General features: G+C 39.8%; 1 protein-coding gene across 3 annotated transcripts in view; it reads right to left on the bottom strand.

Moving 5' to 3' along the window:
* Positions 1-15,899, bottom strand: part of adcy7 (adenylate cyclase 7) — a 55,546-nt gene that overhangs the window by 9,104 nt on the left and 30,543 nt on the right. For 2 of the 3 annotated variants that reach the window (XM_069674475.1, XM_069674557.1), the window contains exons 3-14: positions 15,204-15,398; positions 14,614-14,778; positions 14,273-14,422; positions 11,543-11,703; positions 8,072-8,183; positions 7,574-7,701; positions 6,785-6,943; positions 6,043-6,175; positions 5,171-5,359; positions 4,643-4,686; positions 2,148-2,207; positions 1,271-1,348 (exon numbers count right to left, since the gene is read on the bottom strand). In XM_069674475.1, coding sequence (XP_069530576.1) covers positions 1,271-1,348; positions 2,148-2,207; positions 4,643-4,686; positions 5,171-5,359; positions 6,043-6,175; positions 6,785-6,943; positions 7,574-7,701; positions 8,072-8,183; positions 11,543-11,703; positions 14,273-14,422; positions 14,614-14,778; positions 15,204-15,398 — 1,574 coding nt within the window. The remainder of the gene's footprint in view (positions 1-1,270; positions 1,349-2,147; positions 2,208-4,642; positions 4,687-5,170; positions 5,360-6,042; positions 6,176-6,784; positions 6,944-7,573; positions 7,702-8,071; positions 8,184-11,542; positions 11,704-14,272; positions 14,423-14,613; positions 14,779-15,203; positions 15,399-15,899) is intronic. The other variant, XM_069674627.1, reaches the window with a different exon arrangement.

Here is a 15,899-nt window from a genome sequence, read left to right as displayed (position 1 = left end):
AGAAAAGTAACATTGTATTCATTGTTTCAGTTCATTGCAAACAAAATACATGAAAAATAACATTCAGCTCCTTCTTTTCATTCCTTTGTACAACACTGTATACAAATAGGCTGTTATAAAGGCTTTAAGTTAAGCTACATGTCATCTATCATCCATGAAATACAAACCTAAAACTTAACATTCACATCAACATTTTACAAAGAAAAATTATTAAATGGATTAAAGCTGATGGATATGTGTTTAGCACTTGCTAAGATATGGCACCAAGATGTTGTGGCAGCAAGTGAAAAGACCTTCAGATATAAAGCCTCGGCTGTTGTATGCTCATCTCATCTTTCTTGGTATCACACAATGTTTGTCTACGCGGGTTTTCATTTCCAATTAACTAATAACGTTGTAAGCAACTGGAAGGCCTCTCTTGGACTATGATAAAAGGACGGATGTACTTTGCTGTTTTAAAAAATGATTAGTTATGCTTTATCTTGTGTATAAAGAGCACTTGTGAAGAACAGTCTTGACCCTTTTTGCCTGAAACTGTCGTCTGTGACTGTGTTGAGCATTAACACAAGTATATGTAAATTAGATAATAATACCCTCGAAAGAAACTATATTGTTTTTGAGTTTGTTATTACAGGCATTAGCACCAAAAAGACTAACAGTCTGCAGCCATGCTAATTGCTCTCTGAGGCTGTATTTAGTCACAGGGATGCTTTGAGTAACATGCTCACAGTGGCAATCCTTACATGCTAATGATAAGCAGGCCTAATGTTCACCACAGTGGAAGTATGCTACCATTTGCTAATTAGCGCTAAAAACAGTGCAGCTGAGGCTGAAGTGGGAATCATTAGTGTTGCAGGTATTTGGTCCTAAACCAAATATTTGGATAATCATGCTTGATGAGAATTCAGGGCCAAAGCTTTTACAGTTTATCCTGAGTTGATTTAAATGTTTTCACCAAATTTAAATCCAAAAGTTGTCAAGAAACTTCACTCAAACACAAAAAATATCAATGTCATGAAGGAGCTGACAAAAAGGTCAGTGGTTCTCCAACATCAGTAGGATTCTTCCACTGGAGATCGTAAGTGTCTGGACATGTCATTTTATGTCATGGTTGTTGAGATATTTCAGTCGGGAACAAAGTTGTGGATCAACCTAACAAAGAACCAATAAACTAACAATGTCTAAAAAATTAAGCAATTCTGTGTCTAGCTATTTTCTAGTGATATAAACATGCCTGAAATGTTTTTTTGACGTGTAAAAGTGGACCTACTTGCTGCTGAGCTCATCTATAGTAGTCGTCATCTCATTGTGCAGCTCCTCATCGAACTTACTCTTCTGGGATTTGTTCCTGCACCGAAGAGCACAGAGACAATTAGGAACAGGCAGGCAGAGACACTGAAACATACAAGCTGAACAGGAAGAAGGAACAGATGCCTGAAAACAGGATCAGGTCATGCGGGTTACTCAGGGTCCAGTTTATTGTGCATGGAGGCAACTTGGTTAATGCCATTGTGAGCATTAGTGAGAAATAGAAATATGGTTGGTGACTTTGAAAGAGTTACATAGAGGAAGGGTGCCGGATGCAGCAGTGTAAGATTATCTCTGTGGGATCGAGCGGGAGTGTCTCTGCCGTGCTTCTGCTTGGAAACCCCCTACTCTATCAGGAAGGAAACACTCCCACGGATGCACAGACCCAGATACACACAAGCCCCAGTCAGTGATCAGTGTTAATAGGAGCATGTCAGTCTACCAACAGAGGTTATGGGGTTCCTGGTGGCTTTTTAGATCACATTGCCCTGTTACAAAGAGGTAGCAGTGAGAAACAGTGATTAAAGAACAGAATTACACCACTGCTCAGGTTAGTGTTGGGATAGCAAGGCTCTTCACTGAGGCAATAGTTCTCACCCTGGGGGGACGGGATATTATGAAGACATGTCTGTGTGTCGGACTCAGAGGATTATTTAAAATGTTTGTACAAATAATTATGAATTTAAGATCAATTGTGTTATCAACAGTATGTGAAAGTTAATTTACAGTTTCTATGACAAACCTTGTGTGTTTTTGTTTTTAGGGGTCAAAAGGCCAAAGGTTGAGAACTACTGCACTGAGGGAGTGATGACCTTGCAGGCCATGAAGGCCCCACTCACTTATAGCTGCTGAATGGAGGGGTGGGCAAGGTGAACGGCTCTTCTATAGACTCATCAAAGCTGTCAGGGCCCAACAATAAGACACACACAAATTCATCACAACAGAGCAGTGAGGAGCTAGAAAAACACAGGGCCCAAAAAATGATTTAAAACAGCGCGATATACACTGAACATTCACTACTGTTACTTTATCTACAGATACAAAAGTATTCTAATGTCATCAGGTCTGAGTGAGTGCACCTTATTTTACTGTCACATGCTGCAGACGTGTTCACAAGCTGCTGCCTTAACTACAGGCCACTGTGCATATATGAATGAAATTAATTATTTCAGAGATAACACAAACCTCTCACGGGGTGCGATGCCTGTGCTTTTAGGCACACACTTATCTCGTCTAATCAAATTACTGCAACCCACACTGTTAGTGTAGGTGAGTCCTGCCCACTGATCAGAGGCTACACTTTAAATATTTGTACTTACTGCCGACGCCAGACAGGAAAAGATAATAAACGACTATTATGCTTCAACCATAATCAATTTGTCTTAGCATTATTTTAAAATATTAAAAGGGCTTGTCATAGAGCTCGGGACTCCCACCACTCTGCAGGAAGCAGCAGCCCTGAAGTGACTAGAGACATTATGATACCATTTTTTCCTGATTCCAATACGCAGACTTGAATATTGCCCGATACGGAGTACCCATCTGATACCAGTGCGATTAAAGAAAAGTATTGGCTGATTAGCAGACTTGAGGAGTAATGTAATTAGGATACAATTAAGGCAACTGTATACCGTTACAGTTGCAGAAAAAAAAAGATAATTAGATTACAGATACATTTTTTAAAAATTTGGATTATTAGCAGAATTACAATTTAAAAAACATGTTTACACTAAAGACGATAGAATACCAAAGATGCTCTATAACATCTGGTGTCTCATTGCACCTGCGCCCACACGAAACGACACTTCACGACACGCAAGTCTCACACCACTCCTCAAAGTTGCCACGGCCTGTGGTGAAAAAAATGCTTTCATTGGGTGGAAATGGGAGCAACATCACAGTACAGTGCGAGTTATGCCTTCTGGCTGTGAAAATGCTGTCATTATCCAAGGACTCGACATCTAATTTAAAGAAATATTTCCAGGAAAGACCAACCACTAATGTCAGCTGCACAGAATTCCAGTTAAAAATGTTAGCTAACCTGTCGTCGTCTTCTACTACTACTAAAAAAATAGTTTGTGACTCTGGTGATGGCCGCGGTCAGGATGGTGTGAGTAAAAACACAAGCTCCAGACTGGAATAAGTTTATGGCAGTTTACATGAAGTTTGAGTGTGAAGTAGTGTGAATAGCTACTTAACAAAGTATATTTAAATGCGTTACAAAAGTGGTGAAATGTCTTTTCTCTTGTCTTTATTTGCAGATCTTCAGTAATCAGTAATCCAAAATTAACTGAAAGTAATCAGTTACGTTACTTGATGATGATGCTTGGATTAGGTTATTATATTTTGTAACAGGTAATTACTAACTGCTACTACTACTACCTACTAGCACTGCACTGTTTTTGTTTCATCACACTATAATTTATCCAAAACCAGTTCAATTTTGGGGGGCCTCATAAGTGATGGTGTTTTGACTTGTGTTCTTCGCCAAAGGCAACATTTTTTTGGGACATGATGACTTTGATAGTAGAGAGTAACATCTCTAGCAGTTCTCTTGCTTTGGGTATATGTACTGACGAAGTCTAAGTTTAAGTTTAAGAACAATTTCAGTATTAACTTCACCTCCACTGGATTCTTTATGCATTTTAACACCTAAGTTACGACCCAATGATGCACCCAGGAATAAAATACTTTAAGTAAACCAGCACTGTGCCCCTTTTTAGATAATCTTCCTCTACATAACCTAACCTCTAAGACTTGTTGTTGTATTGTGGTATGTGTATTTTATTCTATAACTCAAGTTTACTGTTTTTATGATGCTGAAAGCTGTATATTGTTATCATACTGTACTTGTCACAGCATGGGTAGCTACAGGAATTGAAAATTAGCTATAGCTACAAACTCTCTGGACAGCACATCAGTTTCATGCACTGTACTAGAACTCTTTTAAATTGCATCGTCCCTATCTAATAAAATATAAATAGTTGAAAACACCATAATCTCTGTGTGTATCGCTGTAAGTTGGCAAACAATGTGATGACTCCCAGAAAATGACTGCTTGGATATATAGACTTTATTAAAAGATGTTTTAATGAAATGTGATGTTAAGTTAAGATTCAATGAACAGATGGAAAAGTCCTGGCAGGGGAAGTTGATGAGAAATACTCTTCTCTGTTGCAGGTCATCAAGATGCTATTGAGCCACAGTGTTAGACTGTGGCTGACTTCCAGGGTGGAAGTGTGCACATTAACATTGTGCTACATTTTACTACAACTTAAAAATAGACAACAAATTCATTTTTTAATTCACAGTAGCAGCTCAGGGTTGTTCTTACCTCTCAGGGACCTTTGTGCCGGGGGCTGATCGTAGAGGAATGTCCTGTAAAAGAAAGGGACATTTACTTAAGAAGAATGCATGGTAATATTAATGCTGTAGTCCAAACCCACTGAAACTCAATATATCCAACATTATGTGAGAAATACTTGAAACCCCCGACAGAAAATTACGTCACTGTGTGGTTTCGACCTGCCTTAGTTATACCCTCAAACACTATGCAGTTATTCATCAGGAAATCAGAACATCACTTAAGTTTCTCATTATTGCCAGAAGCTTTTAACATCCTACAGCAACAAAAAAATTGTGTGGGAAGAGGCACCGTGCAGCAGTGTTTTAAGCAGCACACAGTTAAACGAGGTCTTTCTATAACAGATCTATCTGTGGTTCTTTTTTACTGTTATTTCTTAACTAATCAACGCAGCCAGACCTTGTCTAGAATCTGTACACGAGGCGTTAATGTGGTCTCATGGAGAAAAATTGCTGTTGCCTTAACAACAACCAACAACAACAACAACAGCCTGCTCACCTTCCAGCGCGGCTTGCCGTTCACAATGCTGTCAGGAGTGAAGCCCTCTCGGTTCTGAAGGTGGGCAAAAGGTTTAACTGCCCCCCATGACTCCAGGTAACGGGTCATACGCACAGACGCCCGCATCTTCAGCCCATCATTCACCCGAGGTTTGGGTGCGCTGCGGCTGTTCAGAGATGAGTCCTTAGACTTAAGACACACACACACACACACACACACACAAATAATATTACATTTACAGTGCACTTAGGGCATTCACCTGAAGCTCTCAAGCTCAAAAACTAGAGTGAGGACATCTCTCGTCATTCATTTGAGAGCACACAGGGTAAGCAAACCTCTACTAAGGCATTGCAACCACTTCATCTTATAAAAGGCATTTTTAACCTGGCTCTGCACCTGGTTCTTAAGGAGTTTTGGAGAATACTTGGTGGAAAGCTGTCCAATTCTGCAGTGGATAGGTGTATGGGTCATCTAAATTTGTTTGCAACTGTGCAATGGTTAAAGGAGTATTATGTACCGAATCTGGTGAAGAGTGGAGGGAACATGTGGGCACAGAGATGAAGGGAATGTTTGTTGCCAAAAAATGTAAATGACAGAAAATACAAAAGCAATCTGGTTGAAAGTTATGCTATGGCATCGTTTTAAAATCATATTACAGTAGAACGTAACATATCAACCATAATATTTGGACGACAACACAAGAAACACTCTTTGTTGTCTGTACTCAACAAATTGAATCACTGGTTTTTAAAAGATTAAATGAATATTTTTCTTAATATATGACATCATCCTACGAGCAATTATGTGTAAGAGCTTTTCTCACTCTCTCCATAGCAACATGCATTTTCAATAAAGATGGACAGAGAAGTTACCCTTGGATCAATGACTAGGTAGGTTTGGACATTGAGTTCTTTCAGGTAGGGGTCCCTGCAGTGGCCTTCGCCTTCTTCCACTTCATAAGCCTTGTTGAGGTGCTTCAGTGTCGCCTCTGTGATGTGAACACGTCTAACAAAGAGGGAAAGAGCGGCTGAAGCATGACATTGCATATGTAAAAGGTAAATTTCTCTTACATTGTGTGTTCTTTGGCCTCTGTATTTAATTCAATATTAACTATTCGAAATTGAAGATGATTTTTCTGTTTAAATAAGTATATAAATGACAAGAATTAAAAACAGCCTTCACAATGTAATGTAATTTGTTTTAGGACAATTTTTTGCAATATTTATTTTGGTTGCATTTTTTTTTTTACTGTATCAACCCCTGTAATTGAAAAAGAGCACTACACACAACACTTGCAGAACACTACATCTTCTAACATGGTTAAGAGAAAAATAACTAATGACTATTTTCAAGGTTTGGGGCTTAAAATAATAAAAGATGCAAAATTTCAATATATTTAATTAGCTGATGTTGATGGCTGACGATAGATTTCTGATGCTAAAAGTAAACCAAGTACTGCATAACACTCATTGTCATCTACAGTATAGTAGCACATACAGTATTGTGTGCAATGTTGATGTCTCTAACAGTAAAGTATAATCACCATGAAGTGACAATGTGAAACACAGATGAAACTAAAGTATTAACAAAAGTCACAAAAATAGTGCAGCTTACCCAGGAAGGCCTCCTGACTCCATGTGATTGGCCAACGTGACATCATGTGACCACACGTCAAATTGCCATTTGCGAAGGCCAATCACACCGCAGAGCACGTTGCCGGAGTGCACGCCCACTCTCATGTTGATATCGACTGTTGTGGCCTCCCGTACCTGCCTGGAGGAGTTTCACATTAATACTAAAGCTCATTGAAGGTTCAAGGTTGTTTCTTTATGCAGAGCACAGTCCTTCAAGGTACATTAATATCCCTCCATATGTGTCATTGTGAAGTGTTCTGTCTCTGTGTGTCAAAATGGATGTGACACTGTTTGGATTTGTTTTAATAACAGATCCATTCTTCATTTCACTGATTTAAGGATTAAGGAGTTGTCAATTTTAACAGTGTGGTCAAATGAAAAGCCTCTCCTGTCCTTGGCAGCATATACAAGATTGTCTCTACACCGGCTTAAAAAACATCATCCATCAGAGCAGAGTCATTTTCTCATCTGTTCCCACTGTTGTCACACATTCTTTAACGTGGTATGTCATTCGCAACATGTGCAATTCTGGGCACTACTGTACAAGTAATAAAAAAGGTGTTTGGGTGAGGGTTGTTTCCCATAACCAGGGGCATGGCTGAGGATGAATCACCATACCGTCTGCTGTTACACATATACGACACATTCTCTGGCAGCTTTCACAGATAACTTTAAGCACACTTTTTACTAAGCTTACTTATCACACCTTTTATAAGGGAGAAAACTGATTGCCACATAGGGTTGAGGGTGATGGGTGACGAAAACTCACTTGATGGCCTCACACATGTCCAGCCCCATTTTGACGCAGTTCTTGGCATGTTTAGGCAGAGAGACCGGCAGACCTGACACACAATAGTAACAATCTCCAAGGATCTTGATTCTCATGCATTCGTTTTCCTACAAAAAGAAAAAGAGAAGAGAGGAACAAACAAAGAAAACTGTTTTGTGTGGGTAAGCAGCTCGATGGGATATGAGTGTACACATGCCAACACATGGGAGCCGCTCAATACAACCACAGGCTTCAGCTGCTGAGGTTTAAGTGCCTTGGTCGTTGCTTGATAAGATGCTTGTTTCCTTGTTCAACTGCCAACCACACATTTTCCAAGCTAGTCTGAGGTTTAGCAGAAATCTTCCCATCACAACCTCACTACTCAAATCTTTACATTGTCACTCCTACGATCTCTTTTAGAGGCAAACTGCCAGCTGCAAGTTAAAGGTTAGGTGTTTTTTGTGATAATGAAATAAGGTAGTTTTAATGATGACTCACCTTGGCAATTTGGTCAAACTTCCCAAATAACTCATTAAGCATAATGACAAGCTCCTTGGGAGAACAGTCGCTGGCCAATCGTGTGAAGCCAACGATGTCGGCATATAGAATACTGAAAGAAAGAAAAACTACATTGAGCGGATTACACGCACGCACGCACACACACATACACTCACATAACCAGAAATAATAACTGCTCTGACATGTAAAATGTGATTGTTATTAGTACTGCAGGCTTGGATGATTCTGCACTTGTTCTGCTCTGTATAAAGAGACCAAAAAGGTGCATTCAGGTCTGTGTACTGTTGGCATTCAACCAATCTTGCATGGATTGGAGCATTAAAAAAGAGCCCAAGGTGTTATTCTCTGTAAACCATGCCCACAGGACTCAGGAGGGGAAAAACTGGGTACACAACATGCAGTGAAGAGCTGCACTACAAACAAAATGCCTGAAGCTCGTTAAAAACATTAGATTTCAGCACGCTAAAGGAATATTTTTAGCACTACCAGAGAGGAAAAGTAAATTGACAAACTCAATATTGTCGGTCCGTCCCAGTGTTACTTCTCCTTTCCTTGTTTTTCTGAAGGGAAATGATCCCACTGAATGACCAGAACTGAAATACTTTCATATTTTATGTCCAACTATTTGATGGAATCACCAGGTAGGTTCATCATTTAGCAATCAAAACCAGGCCTTGCATAGCTGAGCTTCAACCTCTGGCCAAATGGATCTCCCAGTTTTCCAGTTCTCTCTGCTCATGCCTCATGCTTTTTCTGTTCTGATGCACACCGAAACACACAGCAGCTTTTGACTATTTGAGCTGTCTTTTCCTAGCAGATGGAAGTGACTAAAAGGCACGTTCACGCAAAAAAAAGTCAATGGAGAGTGATGAATAGATCTCCCCTCTTCTCCCAGAGTGGGCGGGACTTAATTGCGCTCTGTCTCTATACTAGGGACCATAAAGTATTGTGTCCCCCAAATATGGGCCTGATTTTCTCTGCAGAGCTTCGTCCGCCCATTATGAACCATTATAACAGTTATGGCCCCTAGATTAGGTCATTAAATGTGATGTATACAGCGCCTGACCCACCTCCCTTTCCCCTCTAGTAGACATGATCAGTGAATGTTTAAAAGGCCTGTCTGGTTTAGCGCTGAATCATAGCCGAGTCATTATAAAAGCTGCCGGTAAGCAGACCACAGAGGGACACCGATATATCTGTCTTCTGACCTCTGAAGGACCCCGGACAGCACTAAGAGAAACAGCTGGACGTTTGGCAAAAGCCCAACCCACACAGAGCGCCTGACCTGTCTCTCTGGCGTAGCATGGCTGGCCACAGTGGGAAGTGAAACTCTAACCATTGCAATGAAAGCCTCAGTGAACACCACGCTCATTTGAGTGAGCTACAGAATGTCATGCCAAACATTGTGAAACTGTGTGATGAATGCTGTGCACGTAAATGCAGCATGAGGGGATATATTTAATCGACTTAAGATCGCTAGTGATGGCAACTCATGACATAATATGGTTTAACTGCAAAGTGATTTACATCTATACACAGTTATAATTTCAATAATAATGTTAAGAAATATTAAAATTAAACCCCCACAAATATCCACTGAGGTGTGTGTGTGTGTGTGTGTAGTTATGTGTAAAATACAATTGTCCACAGAGCTCTACATGTAAGCACACCACATCTACTGTCTGGTTAAATTTTGCGGCCTGCTCGCCTGCTGACCAGCAGATGGACCCCGGTGCTCCACCTGCCTGACTGAAGACTGCCAGGTGTTTCATGAGACAGACAAAACAGCTAATGAAGGGTCTGACTGGGGTAATTATAGGGAGAGGTCAGGGCTGCAGCCTATCATTCAACACCTTCTCACCGTGGCCCTAAATGAACAGGACTGCTGCCTACACAATGACCTCTTGATTGGCAACGAGTTTGTGTCTTAACATTTTGAAAGACAAGATTACCTCAATAAACACCAGAGTGGTGTAATTACAGCTTGATTATTTACTGTCAGGCTTTGCAATCAATGTTGACATTTATATTCACTTATATGACAACGTTAGTGTCCATTACACTGATCAGGACGGAAAGTGCTCTTCAAAATAAAAGTGCTAACACTGACAAAAAAATGCATTAAAAACACAAGAAGCCCCATTATTCCCAACTATTCCCAACTATTTTCCAGTCTATCCCCTTTCCAATGAAGAAACTCTAAAATGGAATGCCCTTATTGACGTAAAGCAGACACTGAATCTTGCCCACATTTATCGGAAAACAATGAGCTGGTGAGCCATCTGCCAAAGTTCATTTTAAGCTGACCCAATATCTGTCAGCACTTGCTAAATTAATGAAACCCTTGTAAAACAAAGAGCTGCAACTGGGTCACGGCTCTGAAAACAAACAGACATACTGTAATAATCTCCATCGTTAGGAGAAGCAGTCAGGGAAATCAGCTTCCAGTGTGCACTTCTTTGCTTTTGTGCCTCATCTACGTTTTTAGAAGGGAGATGTTCTCACATAAGAAATGACGATAAGTTTCACGTTCTGTAAATTTGTTCCTTTCGGATAATACAAAACACACTTGTGGAACAGAACCTGTCTTTGTTACAAATGTTACATTTTTTTTCCAATTAGCCTTTATTTAACCAGTCTCATTTTGATTAAAATGATCTTTTTTAAGAAAGTCCTGCCCATGACTGGTAGCAACACAATTACACAGTTCCAGACATAAAAAACAACATGTAAGGATTTAAAACAGTTAGTTCCGACCAAGTAATCTGATTGGACAAGAGGCTTTCCATGACTGCTGATATAGAGGAAAACATCACACAGCAGACTCTTACATACTTGATAAAAAACAGCTGATCTGTGGTGAACTGTAGACACAGAGGGCAGGAGAATGTTTGGGTTGCTTGTGGAACTAGTTGGTGGAGCAAAAATAATTTGTTGTTGATTATCGCTTTTAACTGCCATTTGCAGCTTGTATAGCTGTTGTATAAAAGCAATATCACATGAGAGGAAGTGATGTTGTACTGAATATCATAACGGCTTTGATTCGGTCATAGGCCGCAGACAATCACAGCCATGATGATATTCAGAACAACTTCACGACCGCGAAAATAAACAGACCAAATTACATAATAAGACATCTATGAAACATAAAAAACAGCTGGATGTTCTTACATCCAAGTCCTTGGCTTCAACTGAAACATATAACCTTTAAAATCTCCGGCAGGACAGTCAACATACTTCCATCAGTACGTCACATAAGATCCTAAATATGTAGGACATCAGAATGTCCTTAAAATAACTTGATTGCTGATCAATAAGACATGCTATTTCCAACTCTTAAGTGCATGGTATAACAAGTTAAATAAGGCATCCATGATGAGATGATTCTTTACAACCAGGGCTAATTAATGGAAATCTATGGCTCTTCGTGTATTTTAAGGGGGTTTGTACCTGACGTTCTCGTGCCTCTTGACGTAAAGACTGTGGAAGTTGTTATCTTTGACCAATCGCTGTTGCTCTTCTTTGTCTTTACAGTCCTGTAAGCGCTCCATGATTGCCAGCTTCATCTTCATGGAGATGTAGACTGGCAGCACGGACTGCAGCAGGTTCTCCTGCAAACACAAACACACACACATACACATTTACCAGCATGATCATTGACCGCACAAGCTCAGATTCCCAGAGCCCCTCATCAACATCTCACTCTTTGATATCCAGCATCTGTTGTCTGGGGTTCAGTTTTTTATCTTATCAAATTTATAGAGAAGTAATTTGAGTTTCTTTGTATTTGACCTCTGCCTGCCCCTTCTTCTATATGGATATAGTAGTTATACAGACGCAATAGCACCATCTCTACCTGCCCGTATGAGTTCTTCAGTACTTTCCCCACACACCTCAAACTTAAATTGAAAGTGAGAGCAGGGGGGTTTATAAAAAGGACCCAGCATGTTCATACAGGTTGGAAAGTATGCTGTTATCAATAAAAGCAACATGCTTCCATAACAGCCAAACAATGGGAAATATGACAAAGTGGAGAATAATACAGACTCTGCTAAGATGGGTAGACATGAATTCAATAGGAGTCAGGCTGCCACAATAGACGTCTGTTCAATGGCTTCATTCAGACAAATATCTGAAAAGGCAACTTCTCAAGAAATTATTAATCACTTCAACAACAGAGGGGCATGAAGTAAGATCGTCTCACCACACTGGCTGAGTCAAGGCTGTTAAATTTGTCTGCAAAATGCTTTTCATGTAACAGTCATCAGAGTGTGAGAGAATCCACAAGTGAATGTAAAAAGAGATCAATGCATGAGAAAACATATAATGACAAATTTGAAGGTGAGATTAGAGTTTGAGAGAGTTTTTAGAGTGTGTTTGTAAGCAAGTGTTTGTGCGTGTTTCTGTGTGCATGAATAGACGAGTAGCTGTAGCTTTATTTAAAACATTGCTTCGGTATTCACCTCCTTTAACTTTTTTTGTGGTGAAGTGAATTCAAAATTAATGCAGTTTTTTTTGGTCATAAGTTTCTTGCTTAAAAATCAAAGTACAGTGAGCCATAAATGTGTACTAGCCAATACAATCTCGACAATTTTGTAATTTCTTCCAACTTGTTATTTAATATATTGCTCATGATGGGTCAGGTGGGGTGAGGAGTTTATGCATGTGAACAGTTATGTTTAATTTCAAAGGGATTTAGTTCTGGGCTTCAGCTGGCCCACCTAAGGACATTAACATTCTTTATGAGGCCATTGCAGTGCTCATCTGGCTTCATACTGCAGGTCATTGTCCTGTTAGGACACAGATGTGTTCTTGATCTAATACACTAACTCCTAAAGAAACTCAAGTTTTTTACTCTCTTTATTGATCCTTCTTTTTTTCTTTTGACAGAGAGAGAAAAAAAACCCTCCCTTACCCGTTATGCATGATGCAACCACTACCACATTCATGGTATGTAAGGTGTTTGATGTGGCCATACACTTGTGCCCAGTTTTGATCAGAATGAGTGCTTTGCAGTAAAAGCAAAAGTTGAGGTTACTTCTAATCAGGCCACAGGATCTCATGGTTTAACATGTCACTATTTTCCATCAGGCTCTTTCCTGCGAAAGCTGTCACAAGCCTTTTATTTCCCTGGAGTGTTTCTGGACTTTCTCCAGCTTGTATCTCAAGGGCTCAAAATAATGAAATTGCATCCTAATTTAATTTGGAGCGTTATTGCAAAAAGGTGAATATGTTTTGACTTGAAACATTCCAGCTTTTCACTTTTTTAAATAAATAATAAATACAAACAAAATAATCCAACTTTAATACTTTTTTTTAGATCAGGTTGCGACAACTAAAAAACGGGGAGAAGCAAGGCGTAAAAATACTTTAAATTACTAAAGAGTTTGACCTATTTACATCTGTAAAACAATCAGCATTGGTTTCCAAGGGGAGTAGTAATGTCATAAAATTTTAATGTCATTTTTGACGTCCTTCACACACTGCCAAGACACATTTCAACACACTGGGCTGCTGAAATTAATACGGGAACACAATGTGAGGTCTTCATTGGTTCCCCTTTTGGAGAAGTTCTGGTGTTTCCTTTGGCCATGTTTTCATGTGCCTGACTGACTGTTCTCTTTGGCTAACTTTGTGCACCAGGCTCCCCTTTTTTCAGCCCCAATTCAAACACAACAGCAAGTTTAAATGTTAACGACGTATCATTCCTTTCTTTCTATCGTGCTAGGCAACACAGCAGCTTCCCTATCAGCACGCTTTATGACCTGTACTAAGCAACAGTCATAACAAATGACAAAAAGGGGAAGATTAGTTTTAAAAACGTCTCAGAAGTCAAAGCAAGTGAGCACAGATGCATCTAATTTAAAAAGCATCACAGGGAAATCTAATTTGAAAAGGATTTGTTAGTCGCAATGAAAACATCCATGGGAGAGTCAACATGAGGCCAGCCAAAGGCAGAGATTAAAGATGGAATAAAATAATAAGAGTATGGCAATAAGAGTGACTGAAGAGCTAGTTTCATTATTTGTCAGTAATGATTGTTTCCGTTCAGCGAGGTTACTGAAATACAGACAATGCAATCCCAATTGGCTTTAAATTGACAGTAATCACACATGCTGTGGGCTTTTTTAGCTATTCTATATTATGAACTAATGTATATGGTGAGTGTATTAAACTAACCTGTTGTCTCTTTTCAATCTCCAGCTTCATCCGCATGCTCAGGCACCTCAAGGTGTCTTGAAAGGTCTGCCTCAGGGTTCTTTCCATCAGGACCTTGTGGAAGGCTCCCACCAAACTGCCACACAGAAACACCACTGCGTTGGACAGCAGCTACAGGAACAGACACAGCAGCAGACGTTAGAGCTGCAAAAGAATATCTACACATAAAAATGAACTGCAGCTTCAACAGGGCCATAAAATTTGCCATCAAATAAACACACTGAGTTAAAGTCATCAACCTGGAGCTGCAGACTGATACATCAGCACTGTAGAAGCATTGTTTTTAATCCGACTGTTTTTACCTGGTTGGCAAGGTAGTTAGTGGGCCCGTCACTGTAAAGGGTGAGGCGCAGTGTGAGGACCATGATGTGGGACAGTGAGGTGATGACGCTCAGCACTACAGCGTACCACAACTGGAATGGCAGCATGGTGTACACAGTGAAGATGATGAAGAGGAAGAAAGGCACCTGGAAAACAAAGGGTTTATTATTTTCAAGATTCTTTGATATGCTGCGTTTACTGGCTCATTTAAAGAAGTATGGTGCCTTAAAAGTGTCACATTTCCAAAACTTGAATATTTACTGTGCGTAACCTATATTAAACGAGACTACTATCAGCAGAGATGGAGCCAAATTATAGAATTAGACAAAAATTTTGACAAGAAAATTTTGATTTAACCATGCAGGTTTTTTATAAATTATTTGATATCCAAAGGTTTGAGATGGAAAATATTAAAGAATTACACCTGAAAAAGCCCTGAAAGAAAAGGAAAAGAATGTTCACATTTGTTGTGTAGGAATCCCATGCCAACAGGTATTCTTGGTAGATTAATAGCAGGCACTTGCCACAAAGGTATAACCATAATCTGAACCCTGCCAGGAGGTGAGGTTACCTGGTCCCAAGCCAGGATTATTGGTCCGCTGAAGATGAAGGTGTAAGCCATGGTGAGGTGTGTGGCCCATACAATCAGGCCCAGCAGACGCCTCCATCGCTGTGAGAGATCCGTACACACCAGCACAAACACAGCCAGGAACACACACAGGCTGCAGCTCACCACGCTCACAAAGGCACAGTGTTTCTCTGCACTCTGCTCGAGCAGCAAGGGAGAGGGAGAAAAGTAAACACATTTTATTGCATTAATACAGTCATTATAACTTGTTTGCTTTCTTTGATCATTACTACAGACAGTTTATACTGTATATATTTGCAGCATATGCAATTCATGCAATGTCATTTCATACCTTCTGTATACAGTATAGAAGACATTTGCCATTTGTATAAATTACTTTTTCAGGGAACATTGGAAAGGACAAAGAGGCCGTGCTGTTACTGCCTGACGTCAGGCACATCAGCGGCAAACATTGAAGAATTATGTAATGCATCAAGTGGAAAAGTCTGAAAAGGATAGGTTTCAAGGATATTTGCACTACGCCCTCAAACAAGAGCAGTGTTTTTAATCAACACTTTTACAAGTCTTAAGAAAAAACAAATACTGCTGGCTTCAACAGTTATTTTGCGTGAGACTTCTGCTATTTGGCCACAGCAATATATACAGAATCTATAGTCAAATTTTACTGTGTTTCTGATT

This window comes from Semicossyphus pulcher, unplaced genomic scaffold, assembly GCF_022749685.1.
Source record: "Semicossyphus pulcher isolate SPU_LCO1_2020_fin unplaced genomic scaffold, fSemPul1.0.p SCAF_1, whole genome shotgun sequence".
Classification (NCBI taxonomy): Eukaryota; Metazoa; Chordata; class Actinopteri; order Labriformes; family Labridae; genus Semicossyphus; species Semicossyphus pulcher.
Note: the sequence above shows the minus strand (reverse complement) of the source record. Positions and strands in the feature narration are given on the sequence as shown.